The 14,778-nt window shown below is 41.0% G+C and overlaps 1 protein-coding gene across 3 annotated transcripts in view; it reads left to right on the forward strand.

The window, feature by feature from the left end:
* Nucleotides 1-10,176, forward strand: part of LOC139749529 (tRNA pseudouridine(38/39) synthase-like) — a 94,189-nt gene extending 84,013 nt beyond the window's left edge. For all 3 annotated transcript variants that reach the window (XM_071663494.1, XM_071663493.1, XM_071663492.1), the window contains exon 10: nucleotides 1,574-10,176. In XM_071663494.1, the coding sequence (XP_071519595.1) occupies nucleotides 1,574-1,686 (113 nt within the window). In that variant the 3' untranslated portion in view covers nucleotides 1,687-10,176. The remainder of the gene's footprint in view (nucleotides 1-1,573) is intronic.
* Nucleotides 10,177-14,778: the final 4,602 nt, after the last annotated feature.

Genomic DNA, 14,778 nt, shown 5'->3' on the forward strand with positions numbered 1-14,778 from the left:
AGTGTTTTGGGAGCAGCTGAGTGAGTGTGTTAGTAGTTATGATGCACAAGACCGGGTTATAGTGATGGGTAATTTGAATGCAAAGGTGAGTAATGTGGCAGTTGAGGGAATAATTGGTGTACATGGGGTGTTCAGTGTTGTAACTGGAAATGGTGAAGAGCTTGTAGATTTGTGTGCTGAAAAAGGACTGGTGATTGGAAATACCCGGTTTAAAAAGAGATATATACTTAAGTATACGTATGTAAGTAGGAGAGATGGCCAGAGAGCATTATTGGATTATGTGTTAATTGATAGGCGCGTAAAAGAGAGACTTTTGGATGTTAACGTGCTGAGAGGTGCAACTGGAGGGATGTCTGATCATTATCTTGTGGAGGCGAAGGTGAAGATTTGTAGAGGTTTTCAGAAAAGAAGAGAGAATGTTGGGGTGAAGACAGTGGTTAGAGTAAGTGAGCCTGAGAAGGAGACTTGTGTGAGGAAGTACCAGGAGAGATTGAGTGCAGAATGGAAAAGGTGAAAGCAAAGGATGTAAGGAGAGTGTAGGAGGAATGGGATGTATTTAGGGAAGCAGTGATGGCATGAGCAGAAGATGCTTGTGGCATGAGAAGCGTGAGAGGTGGGCAGATTAGAAAGGGTAGTGAGTGGTGGGATAAAGAAGTAAGATTATTAGTGATAGAGAAGAGAGAGGCATTTGGACGATTTTGCAGGGAAGTAGTGCAAATGATTGGGAGATGTATAAAAGTAAGAGGCAGGAGGTCAAGAGAAAGGTGCAAGAGTTGAAAAAGAGGGCAGATGAGAATTGGGGTAAGAGTATCATTAAATTTTAGGGAGCGTAAAAAGATGTTTTGGAAGGAGGTAAATAAAGTGCATAAGACAAGAGAACAAATGGGAACATTGATAAAGGGGGCAAATGGGGTGGTAATAACAAGTAGTGGTGATGTGAGAAGGAGATGGAGTGAGTATTTTGAAGGTTTATTGAAAGTGTTAGATGATAGAGTGGCAGATATAGGGTGTTTTGATTGAGGTGAATTTAGACTTTTTATCCAATAGTTTTTTATCTAAACCTTCCTCCTTCATGTGGGTATGCTCCCATACCCATAGAATAAACAGCAAAGAAATAAAGGTTGTGAGATTTTACAAACCAATTTCTCTGCAGGTGGTCCCATGAGCTAACTTTTCCTAGTCTCTTTACCCTGCCCTGCCTTCCCCTCATGTTTCAGAAATCTTTCTGTGACCATTTTTAGTTTGACTTCCATGATCTGCAATAATTTAGTTGGTTAGTGGCTGAAACCCAGTGGGTTGATATCATCTTTCTAGTGGTCTCCGATTGACTAAAGTGGGCTGGAAATAAGTGAGCAACAATTGTGTAGGTGGATGGATAGCAGTGGATGGGGAAACCAATGCTCCTTAGAACAATAGAGGATTAAAGGGCGTACTCTCAGTATTCCTGACAAATTTTTCTCATATACGCAGGACCTTCCCTATGGAAATTTTTTTTTTTTTTAAGATGTGAAAACTCAAATTATTAGTTGTTTGTGGACTTATTCATTAGATTTAAATATAATTTCTTCCACAGAGAGCTTAGAGACACGTGTGGAGCACTACATAAAGAGACAGCGAATAGATCCTGTTATCCTTGAAAAGATATCATCTGTAAAAAGTGACGGACAACAGAAACAACTCTCATAAATATAATCAGATCCAAAGTTAAGTTGCTTGTAAGTTGAAAGGAAAAATGATGTAATGTAATCTGTAGCCACTTGAAAAATAAAACATGAAGATCTAAGTGCTTTCATGGGTCTCTTCACTTCATCATGGGACTCACTATATCCTGATGAAATTAACTTACTCTTGAAAGAGTGAGGATCTTTGTGTTTTATTTTCCATGTGGCTACAAACTTATTCCCGAATCATGATTTTTTGTGATTTATTTGCATTGAAGTAATTTACATTATTTTTTTTTTTTAATTTTGCTTTGTCGCTGTCTCCTGCGTTTGCGAGGTAGCGCAAGGAAACAGACGAAAGAAATGGCCCAACCCACCCCCATACACAATGTATACACACACACACGTCCACACACGCAAATATACATACCTATACATCTCAATGTACACATATATATACATACACAGACACATACATATATACCCATGCACACAATTCACACTGTCTGCCCCCATTCACTCCCATCGCCACCTCGCCACACATGGAATACCATCCCCCTCCCCCCTCATGTGTGCGAGGTAGCACTAGGAAAAGACAACAAAGGCCCCATTCGTTCACACTCAGTCTCTAGCTGCCACGCAATAATGCCCGAAACTACAGCTCCCTTTCCACATCCAGGCCCCACACAACTTTCCATGGTTTACCCCAGACGCTTCACATGCCCTGATTCAATCCACTGACAACACGTCAACCCCGGTATACCACATCGATCCAATTCACTCTATTCCTTGCCCTCCTTTCACCCTCCTGCATGTTCAGGCCCCGATCACTCAAAATCTTTTTCACTCCATCTTTCCACCTCCAATTTGGTCTCCCACTTCTCCTCGTTCCCTCCACCTCCGACACATATATCCTCTTGGTCAATCTTTCCTCACTCATTCTCTCCATGTGCCCAAACCATTTCAAAACACCCTCTTCTGCTCTCTCAACCACGCTCTTTTTATTTCCACACATCTCTCTTACCCTTACATTACTTACTCGATCAAACCACCTCACACCACACATTGTCCTCAAACATCTCATTTCCAGCACATCCACCCTCCTGCGCACAACTCTATCCATAGCCCACGCCTCGCAACCATACAACATTGTTGGAACCACTATTCCTTCAAACATACCCATTTTTGCTTTCCGAGATAATGTTCTCGACTTCCACACATTCTTCAAGGCTCCCAGGATTTTCGCCCCCTCCCCCACCCTATGATTCACTTCCACTTCCATGGTTCCATCCGCTGCCAGATCCACTCCCAGATATCTAAAACACTTTACTTCCTCCAGTTTTTCTCCATTAAAACTAACCTTCCAATTGACTTGACCCTCAACCCTACTGTACCTAATAACCTTGCTCTTATTCACATTTACTCTTAACTTTCTTCTTTCACACACTTTACCAAACTCAGTCACCAGCTTCTGCAGTTTCTCACATGAATCAGCCACCAGCGCTGTATCATCAGCGAACAACAACTGACTCACTTCCCAAGCTCTCTCATCCACAACACACTTCATACTTGCCCCTCTTTCCAACTCTTGCATTCACCTCCCTAACAACCCCATCCATAAACAAATTAAACAACCATGGAGACATCACACACCCCTGCTGCAAACCTACATTCACTGAGAACCAATCACTTTCCTCTCTTCCTACACGTACACATGCCTTACATCCTTGATAAAAACTTTTCACTGCTTCTAACAACTTGCTTCCCACACCATATATTCTTACTACCTTCCACAGAGCATCTCTATCAACTCTATCATATGCCTTCTCCAGATCCATAATTGCTACATACAAATCCATTTGCTTTTCTAAGTATTTCTCACATACATTCTTCAAAGCAAACACCTGATCCACACATCCTCTCCCACTTCTGAAACCACACTGCTCTTCCCCAATCTGATGCTCTGTACATGCCTTCACCCTCTCAATCAATACCCTCCCATATAATTTACCAGGAATACTCAACAAACTTATACCTCTGTAATTTGAGCACTCACTCTTATCCCCTTTGCCTTTGTACAATGGCACTATGCACGCATTCTGCCAATCCTCAGGCACCTCACCATGAGTAATTTATATTTATGATTTATATTTTACAACTCCAGGTCCCCTTTTGAGAGGCTCCTGCAGTTTTAAGGCTGCATTACAATCATTCGTAGGGAAGGATTGACTTCTTAAATATTTTTATAATTATCAGATAACTTACCATAAAGTTCATAGACTACATGAATATAAATTGCCATGAGCAAAACCTTTAATTTTTATCATTTACCGTACATCATTGAAGGGCAATCTCTTAGTTCAACATACATAGTTTAACATAATGCATCTCCTCCTCACTTCATCATTACCCATTATCACTTCCCCTTTTGCCCCCTCCACTGATGTTCTTATTTGTTCTTGTCTTTTGCCCATTACCTCCTTTTATTCTCCTTAAAGTTTGATGATACTCTCTCACCCCAACTCTCATTTGCACTCTTTTTCAACCCCTGCACTTTCCTGTTTACCTTCTGCCACGTTCTCTTATAATCTCCAAATCATTTGCACTTCTTCCCTTTAAGTGCTTTTTAAATGCCTTTCTAATCTGCCCACCTCCTACTTTTCACATGCCACACTCATCCTTGCACATGCCATTACTGCTTTCCTAAATACCTTTCATTCCTCACTCTCTCCCCTCACTTCATTTGCTCTTACCTTTTGCCATTCTACACTTAATTTTTGTTGGTATTTCTTCACACAAGTCTCCTTTCCAAGCTCACTTACTCTCACCACTCTCTTCACCCTGACATTGTTTCCACTTTTTCAAAAACCTCTGCAAATGTTCACCCTCACCTCCACAGGATAGTGATCACACATCTAGCCAGCTACCCCACTCATTAAGACACATTTACATGTCTCTCTTTTACATGTCTATCAATTAATATGTAATCTAATAATGCCCATTGACCGTCTCTCTTACTCACACATATATAGTATATCCATCTTTTTAAACCAGGTATTCCCAATCACCATTCCTTTTTCAGCACATAACCCCACAAGTTGTCCTCCTTTTCCATTCATAACTCTGAACACCTTATGCACTCCAATTTTACCCTCAACTGCCACACCACTTACCTTTGCATTTAAATCACCTATCAATAATACCAGGTGCCTAACATCAAAACTGCTGATGATCTCACTCAACTGCTCCCAAAATACTTGCCTCTCATGATCTTTCTTGTCATGGCCAAATGCACAAGCACTGATAATCACCCATCTCTCGCCATCCTTTTTCATTTTTACCCAGATCAGTCTGGAACTTTCTTCCTTACACTCTTTCACACACTCCCACTTCAAGAGTAGTGCTACTCCTTCCATAGATCTCGCCCTGTCACCTACCCCTGACTTTACTCCTAAGACATTTCTGAACTATTCCCCCCCTTTACCCTTTAGCTTTGTTTTACTTAGAGCCAGAATATCCAAGTTTCTTTCCTCAGTCATGCTACCTGTAACTGGAGCCTTCAAGGAGGATGAGCACTTCCTACTTGGCTCCTTCTTCTGTTCTGCCTTTTAGAAATTTAAATACAAGTAAGGGGGAGGGTTCCAGTCCCCTTTATTCGCCTTCTGTAACATGCTCAGCACTCAATCCTAAGTAGCACCATTAGATCCTTCCCACTAAAATCACTTCATAGCTAACCACCAACCCCCAAATAGGAATGAAAAGCCTACATCTGTGATCCACTTCACCCCAAGGAAATATAACATTAACAAAACACATGCACACTGAAATAATCTACCAAGCCCTAAACATCTGACCCTTACACACAAATAATCCTCCAAGCCCTAAACACATACACACTGAAATAATCCACCAAGCCCTAAACGTCTTGCCCCCCCATTCAGTTGTGAACACTACCCCACCAAACATACATCCATCTGCAACAAGACTCTTCAAACATAAGTCGCGCATTCCTACAAAAACCTATTCAACTCATCATAGGGCTTTTCATCCCTGTGATGCAACAGCCACAATGAGGACGTCTAACATTTACTGCTCAGATATCCTGCACTCTCCCCCACAGCTTTACATGCATCATTACGCTTTATGACCTATGGTCCCTTCTGGTGGATTTGGCTGGCTACCGGAGTGTTGTGGGTTTCATAAAGATATAAGAGACTTTTGGGGAAGGAAGTATGTGTGTACTGTCCAAATACTTACCTTCTTTACTGCTTTAGGATCCTTTTCGTTGAGGCTGTCATATCCCTATGGAAGCTGGCCATGTATACTTGGGGACCACAGGTCAAGGAGCGTGGGGCTAGAAACCCTCCCCTCCTTGTATTTTAACTTTCTAAAAGGGGAAACAGAAGAAGGAGTCACATGGGGAGTGCTCATCCTCCTCGAAGGCTCAGATTGGGGTGTCTAAATGTGTGTGGATGTAACCAAGATGAGAAAAAAGGAGAGATAGGTAGTATGTTTGAGGAAAGGAACCTGGATGTTTTGGCTCTGAGTGAAATGAAGCTCAAAGGTAAAGGGGAAGAGTGGTTTGGGAATGTCTTGGGAGTAAAGTCAGGGGTTAGTGAGAGGACAAGAGCAAGGGAACGAGTAGCACTACTCCTGAAACAGGAGTGGTGGGAGTATGTGATAGAGTGTAAGAAATTAAACTCTAGATTGATATGGGTAAAACTGAAAGTGGATGGAGAGAGATGGGTGATTATTGGTGCATATGCACCTGGGCATGAGAAGAAAGATGAGAGGCAAGTGTTTTGGGAGCAACTGAGTGAGTGTGTTAGTAGTTTTGATGCTCGAGACCGGGTTCTAGTGATGGAGGATTTGAATGCAAAGGTGAGTAATGTGGCAGTTGAGGGAATTATTGGTGTACTTGGGGTGTTTAGTGTTGTAAATGGAAATGGTGAAGAGCTTGTAGATTTATGTGCTGAAAAAGGACTGGTGATTGGGAATACCTGGTTTAAAAAGAGAGATATACATAAGTATACGTATGTAAGTAGGAGAGATGGCCAGAGAGTGTTATTTGATTACGTGTTAATTGATAGGCGCGTGAAAGAGAGACTTTTGGATGTTAACGTGCTGAGAGGTGCAACTGGAGGGATGTCTGATCATTATCGTGAGGCGAAGGTGAAGATTTGTAGAGGTTTTCAGAGAAGAGAGAATGTTGGGGTGAAGAGAGTAGTGAGAGTAAGTGAGCTTGGGAAGGAGACTTGTGTGAGGAAGCACCAGGAGAGACTGAGTACAGAATGGAAAAAGGTGAGAACAAAGGACGTAAGGGGAGTGGGGGAGGGATGGGATGTCTTTAGGGAAGCAGTGATGGCTTGCGCAAAAGACGCTTGTGGCATGAGAAGCGTGGGAGGTGGGCAGATTAGAAAGGGTAGTGAGTGGTGGGATGAAGAAGTAAGATTATAAGTGAAAGAGAAGAGAGAGGCATTTGGGCGATTTTTGCAGGGAAATAATGCTATAATGACTGGGAGATGTATAAAAGAAAGAGGAAGGAGGTCAAGAGAAAGGTGCAGGAGCTATAAAAGAGGGCAAATGAGAGTTGGGATGAGAGAGTATCATTAAATTTTAGGGAGAATAAAAACGATGTTTTGGAAGGAGGTAAATAAAGTGCGTAAGACAAGGGAACAAATGGGAACATCAGTGAAGGAGGCTAATGGGGAGGTGATAACAAGTAGTGGTGATGTGAGAAGATGGAGTGAGTATTTTGAAGGTTTGTTGAATGTGTTTGATGATAGAGTGGCAGCTATAGGGTGTTTTGGTCGAGATGGTGTGCAAAGTGAGAGGGTTAGGGAGAATGATATGGTAAACAGAGAAGAGGTAGTAAAAACTCTGCGTAAGATGAAAGCCAGCAAGGCAGCGGGTTTGGATGGTATTGCAGTGGAATTTGTTAAAAAAGGGGTTGACTGTATTGTTGACTGGTTGGTAAGGTTATTTAATGTATGTATGACTCATGGTGAGGTGCCTGAGGATTGGTGGAATGTTTGCATAGTGCCATTGTACAAAGGCAAAAGGGATAAAAGTGAGTGCTCAAATTACAGAGGTATAAGTTTGTTGAGTATTCCTGGGAAATTATATGGGAGGGTATTGATCGAGAGGGTGAAGGCATGTACAGAGCATCAGATTGGGGAAGAGCAGTGTGGTTTCAGAAGTGGAAGATGATGTGTGGATCAGGTGTTTGCTTTGAAGAATGTATGTGAGAAATACTTAGAAAAGCAAATGGATTTTTATGTAGCATTTATGGATCTGGAGAAGGCATATGACAGAGTTAATAGAGATGCTCTGTGGAAGGTATTAAGAATATATGATGTGGGAGGCAAGTTATTAGAAGCAGTGAAAAGTTTTTATCGAGGATGTAAGGCATGTGTACGAGTAGGAAGAGTGGAAAATTATTGGTTCTCAGTGAATGTTGGTTTGCGGCAGGGGTGCGTGATGTCTCCATGGTTGTTTAATTTGTTTATGGATGGGGTTGTCAGGGAGGTGAATGCAAGAGTTTTGGAAAGAGGGGCAAGTATGCAGTCTGTTGTGGATGAGAGAGCTTGGGAAGTGAGTCAGTTGTTGTTTGCTGGTGATACAGTGCTGGTGGCTGATTCGGGTGAGAAACTGCAGAAGCTGGTGACTGAATTTGGTAAAGTGTGTGAAAGAAGAAAGCTGAGAGTAAATGTGAATAAGAGCAAGTTTATTAGGTACAGTAGGGTTGAGGGACAAGTCAGTTGGGAGGTAAGTTTGAATGGAGAAAAACTGTAGGAAGTGAAGTGTTTTAGATATCTGGGAGTAGATTTGGCAGCGGATGGAACCAAGGAAGCGGAAGTGAATCATAGGGTGGGGGAGGGGGCAAAAGTTCTGGGAGCGTTGAAAAATGTGTGGAAGTCGAGAACATTATCTTGGAAAGCAAAAATGGGTATGTTTGAAGGAATAGTGGTTCCAACAATGTTATATGGTTGCGAGGCAAGGGCTATAGATATTGTGCAGAGGAGTGTGGATGTGCTGGAAATGAGATGTTTGAGGACAGTATGTGGTGTGAGGTGGTTTGATTAAGTAATGAAAGGGTAAGAGAGATGTGTGGTAATAAAAAGAGTGTGGTTGAGAGAGCAGAAGAGGGTGTTTTGAAATGGTTTGGTCACATGGAGAGAATGAGTGAGGAAAGATTGCCAAAGAGGATATATGTGTCAGAGGTGGAGGGAACAAGGAGAAGTGGGAGACCAAATTGGAGGTGCAAAGAGGGAGTGAGAAAGATTTTAAGTGATCAGGGCCTAAACAAAGGCATGCAAGGAATAGAGTGAATTGGAACGATGTGGTATACCGGGGTCGATGTGCTGTCAGTTGATTAAACCAGGGCATGTGAAACGTCTGGGATAAACCATGGAAAGTTTTGTGGGGCTTCGATGTGGAAAGGGAGCTGTGGTTTTGGTGCATTGTACATGACAGCTAGAGACTGAGTGTGAACGAATGTGGTCTTTGTTGTCTTTTTCTAGCGCTACCTGACGCACTTGCGGGGGGAGGGGGGAATGAATGAGGGCAGACAGTATGAATTATGTACATGTGTATATATGTCTGTGTGGATATATATGTATACATTGATATGTATTGGTATGTATATGTGTGTGTGTGGACGTGTATGTATATACATGTGTATTTGGGTGGATTGGACCATTCTTTCGTCTGTTTCCTTGCGCTACCTCGCTAACGTAGGAGACAGCGACAAAGTATAATAAATATAAAAAAATAAATTATGTCTGTGGGAGGTGAGTGTAAGAAGACTGAGGAGTAAGTGTTTTAGTGTCTATGACACTGAAGTTCCTTCTGGGGCATGACAGGTTTTGGGGCATGTTGAACTAGCATTTACTGTGTTGTAGATAGGTGTTATCCAGAAAACTGATTTGAAAGTGTAACTTGTCCAAGTGTGGAATTTTTAGTTTCAGATGTATCTCTGACGAAGTGGAGTTTAACCCCGTAACTCCTTGAGACTGATATTTACACGTCAGACAATTACTCCTGACCTAAATCTTCTCATCAAATTTTGTGGTTCTGTTTCAAGGCCACTTTCTGAGCCTGAGTGGCAGCCAAGGTAGCAGTGTGCAACAATTTCTTCCCATAATTAGTCATCCTTCAGCCATGCCAATAACAACACACACTCATAAGTTTTCTGACTAGGAAACTGAGCTTTAATTTTACTAGATTTAGAGTACAAAGGAGATTGTTCTGAATTCCTTGATTGTAATCTATTTTAGGATCATGTGGAGAGATATGTCCACTGACTCTTCTAGCACTGAAATTTTACCAAGAGCAGGCAGAAGGTATTTCTGGGAAAAAATGGTCGGTGTTGCCAGCATCTGGCTAACCTTGACAGAATCTTACAGGTGTTGATAATATTAAATTTTTTTTATAATTTTGCCATGAAAAAGTTATCAGTGAATCACCAATTATAACACAAAAAGATTTAATATAAAATAAAGATGTAATTATTTTTGTGTAGTTAGAGTAAATAATAAAACATGGCAACTCTCTTGACTTGCAGATGTATAAAAGAGAGGCAGGAGGTCAAGAGAAAGGTGCAAAAGATGAAAAAGAGGGCAAATGAGAGTTGGGGTGAGAGAGTATCATTAAATTTAAGGGAGAATAAAAAGATGTTTTGGAAGGAGGTAAATAAAGTGCATAAGACAAGGGAACAAATGGGAACTTCAGTGAAGGGGGCAAATGGGGAGGTGATAACAAGTAGTGGTGATGTGAGAAGGAGATGGAGTGAGTATTTTGGAGGATTGTTGAATGTGTTTGATGATAGAGTGGCAGATTTAGGGTGTTTTGGTCGAGGTGGTGTGCAAAGTGAGAGGATTAGGGAAAATGATTTGGTAAACAGAGAAGAGGTAGTAAAAGCTTTGCGGAAGATGAAAGCCGGCAAGGCAGCGGGTTTGGATGGTATTGCCGTGGAATTTATTAAAAAAGGGGTTGACTGTATTTTTGACTGGTTGGTAAGGTTATTTGATGTATGTATGATTCATGGTAAGGTGCCTGAGGATTGGCAGAATGCTTGCATAGTGCCATTGTACAAAGGCAAAGGGGATAAGAGTGAGTGCTCAAATTACAGAGGTATAAGTTTATTGAGTATTCCTGGGAAATTTTATGGGAGGGTATTGATTGAGAGGGTGAAGGAATGTACAGAGCATCAGATTGGGGAAGAGCAGTGTGGTTTCAGAAGTGGTAGAGGATGTGTGGATCAGGTGTTTGCTTTGAAGAATGTATGTGAGAAATACTTAGAAAAGCAAATGGATTTTTATGTAGCATTTATGGATCTGGAGAAGGCATATGATAGAGTTGATAGAGATGCTCTGTGGAAGGTATTAAGAATATATGGTGTGGGAGGCAAGTTGTTAGAAGCAGTGAAAAGTTTTTATCAAGGATGTAAGGCATGTGTACGTGTAGGAAGAGAGGAAAGTGATTGGTTCTCAGTGAATGTAGGTTTGTGGCAGGGGTGTGTGATGGCTCCATGGTTGTTTAATTTGTTTATGGATGGGGTTGTTAGGGAGGTGAATGCAAGAGTTTTGGAAAGAGGGGCAAGTATGAAGTCTGTTGTGGATGAGAGAGCTTGGGAAGTGAGTCAGTTGTTGTTCGCTGATGATACAGCGCTGGTGGCTGATTCATGTGAGAAACTGCAGAAGCTGGCGACTGAGTTTGGTAAAGTGTGTGAAAGAAGAAAGTTGAGAGTAAATGTGAATAAGAGCAAGGTTATTAGGTACAGTAGGGTTGAGGGTCAAGTCAACTGGGAGGTAAGTTTGAATGGAGAAAAACTGGAGGAAGTGAAGTGTTTTAGATATTTGGGAGTGGATTTGGCAGCGGATGGAACCATGGAAACGGAAGTGAATCATAGGGTGGGGGAGGGGGCAAAAATTTTGGGAGCCTTGAAGAATGTGTGGAAGTCGAGAACATTATCTCGGAAAGCAAAAATGGGTATGTTTGAAGGAATAGTGGTTCCAACAATGTTGTATGGTTGTGAGGCGTGGGTTATGGATAGAGCTGTGCGGAGGAGGGTGGATGTACTGGAAATGAGATGTTTGAGGACAATATGTGGTGTGAGATGGTTTGATCGAGTAAGTAATAATAGGGTAAGAGAGATGTGTGGAAATAAAAAGAGCGTGGTTGAGAGAGCAGAAGAGGGTGTTTTGAAATGGTTTGGTCACATGGAGAGAATAAGTGTGGAAAGATTGACCAAGAGGATATATGTGTCAGAGGTGGAGGGAACGAGGAGAAGTGGGAGACCAAATTGGAGGTGGAAAGATGGAGTGAAAAAGATTTTGTGTGATCGGGGCCTGAACATGCAGGAGGGTGAAAGACGTGCAAGGAATAGAGTGAATTGGAACGATGTGGTATACTGGGGCCGACATGCTGTCAATGGAGTGAACCAGGGCACGTGTAGCGCCTGGGGTAAACCATGGAAAGTTCTGTGGGGCCTGGATCTGGAAAGGGAGGTGTGGTTTTGGTGCATTATTACATGACAGCTAGAGACTGAGTGTGAACAAATGGGGCCTTTGTTGTCTTTTCCTAGTGCTACCTCGCACACATGAGGGGGTTGTTATTCCATGTGTGGTATATTTGCGTGTGTGGATGTGTATGTGGGTGGGTTGGGCCATTCTTTCGTCTGTTTCCTTGCGCTATCTCGCTAACACGGGAGACAGCGACAAAGCAAAATAAATAAGTAAATAAATATCTACAAATCCTATATAGACTGTCAGAGTGAAATACGCTTCAGTAATATTTTTTCATGTCTGTTAAATATATTTTTTAAACAACTTGAAGAACAGATTCATGATGTTGCAAAGAAAACCTAACTGAGGAGTTACAGGTTTAAAGAAGGATGGTAGCATCACCTAATACAGTTGGCAACACACTTCACACTCTGGTAGTTAGGGCTGCTATCAAAAGCATAAGCAGCAGATTAGCCACATCGCTCAAACTAGGGCAACTTTATTTTGGTATTACACTGAGTTGTTAGAACAGCAGCCCATGTTGTGTGAACACAAGTTCAAAACTTTATCTCGGTGAAACTTGATTTCAAGAATACCTTTAATATGTAAGAAAAGGTACTGCTATCATCACTTTCCCTATGTTCTTCGTTTTATCTGGATATACCTTTTCTGCCTAACCTTCAAAACAAATATAGATAGCTTGCTGATTGTGCTAAATATTTGCTTCTTTGATAATGGCAGTGTAGAAAGTATTGCTGCATCCTTGTCTATTAATCTCTTGAGTCTTATGATAATTGTGGAATTTCTCTCTTAACACTTCCAAATGAAAAATCATCACCTGCAATCTTGAGACTTCCAACAATGTCTACAGTAAGGTTCGTAACCTTGAAAATAACTTTTGAAGTCAACAGGCATTTTTCTTAGTGCAACCCTGCACTCCAGGGTCTTTATTGCCATTTTAGAAAAAGAAGTGCATGACTTAAAATGATCGGATAAAGCAATACCTTGGGTACTCACAAAGCCCTGTTCCTCCTCACTGGGCATTTTAGTTTAGAAATTCCTTATGGCTCATCATGTTTCAGCAGTTACAGACTTGGAGTCTGCCTCTGCAAAGGAAGTATGTTCGTATTTAAAAATAAAACATTTCATAGGTTTTACGAAAATATTTCATTTACATAGTAAAGTCAATTACCTTCAACAAACAGCACACATGAAAGTTCATTTTGGTGCAGTTAGAATGAAAATGTTAAAATAAATTAGAGGTGGGATATGCCTTATCTATTTCTACAATATAAGAAGCAAATATATCTCAGATGAATAAAGCAACCCACTACACATTTCATTAAATGTAAATGTATTACAGATTAATAACATTTCCTGAAAGATTACTTGTGAGAGTACAGGTTAAGATGCAAGCTGTCAAAAGGGTCATCCATTCACCTGCTTTTATGCATGCATGATGCCACAAAATTTTAGATAAGATGAAATAACAATCTCACATGCACATCCAAGCACGTCTTCCAAGGGGAGGGGAATGGACGGACAAGGGATGCTAGATGATTACCTATCTGCAGCAAGATTTGCCATGCTGGCAGGGCTAGTGTGTGGTGGTTACTGCGATGAAAGGGAAATGAAGTAGACTGAAAGACCAGGAAGGAAAAGGGGCAAGAGAAGAGATAAAAAAAGGAGAATATAGTACAGCAGCAGGAATACATGGACAGAAGTGAAGTGGAAGTGAGGAAAAAGGAATATCAACAAAAAAAGAAAAAACAGAGATAAAGAGAAATGGAAAGGAAAGAGCATATAGTGAGGAACTGGATAGGTGAACTAAGTAGCATAAAGGTCGGAAGGATTGAAAGCGGAAAGGTATACAGGGAACGACAAGATGGAGTGAAGGCTGATTAGATAACAATGGGAGATAATTAGAAACTGGAGTGAGTGAAATGGTTGTAGAAAAAAGGGGAGACAAGGAAAGTGGAGTAAGAAGGTGAGATCCAGAGTAAGGGAGATCAACCAAGAGGTAAAATCTTCCTTACCTGGGTAGGGAAGACAGACAGTAATACAAGAATCACAGGAAGACAAGGATGTGATTACATACAACCAATATGTATAAGGAAGGGAAAGTAAGGCACTTATATGAAGTTGGGAAGGTACTGAAGAAATGGGAAAGGAAAAGCTGATTTTTGAAACGATGAAATCCATTTTGTTTGCAGGCAAACATTCTACTCATAAGGAGGTTTGAATAATGATTCTCAAAAACTAAAAAGTTAATTTTGACAAAATGCTAAGTTTGGTGAGAGACTTACACTCTTAATTGATTCCATTCTCTTTTAACCATTTTAATTTCTCTCTGTCCAGTCAATTTACCGTGCAATCCTGATGCTTCTCACTGGTCTGCTACCTATTCATAAGTCAACCTTTCTTCTAAAATCAACCTCCATGTGCATATATAAAACCAGGTTGCATTGATATTTTCAACAACCTTCATCACAACTACAAACTGACACTTTCACTGGAACATTTTTATTTTTGTCTTCCCTTCAACAATGTTACTATTGCAAGTTGGACATTATTTTGTTCAAATTATGCAGTTACATGTTAAAGAGAAA

Source organism: Panulirus ornatus, chromosome 7 (assembly GCF_036320965.1).
Source record: "Panulirus ornatus isolate Po-2019 chromosome 7, ASM3632096v1, whole genome shotgun sequence".
In the NCBI taxonomy this organism is placed as follows: domain Eukaryota; kingdom Metazoa; phylum Arthropoda; class Malacostraca; order Decapoda; family Palinuridae; genus Panulirus; species Panulirus ornatus.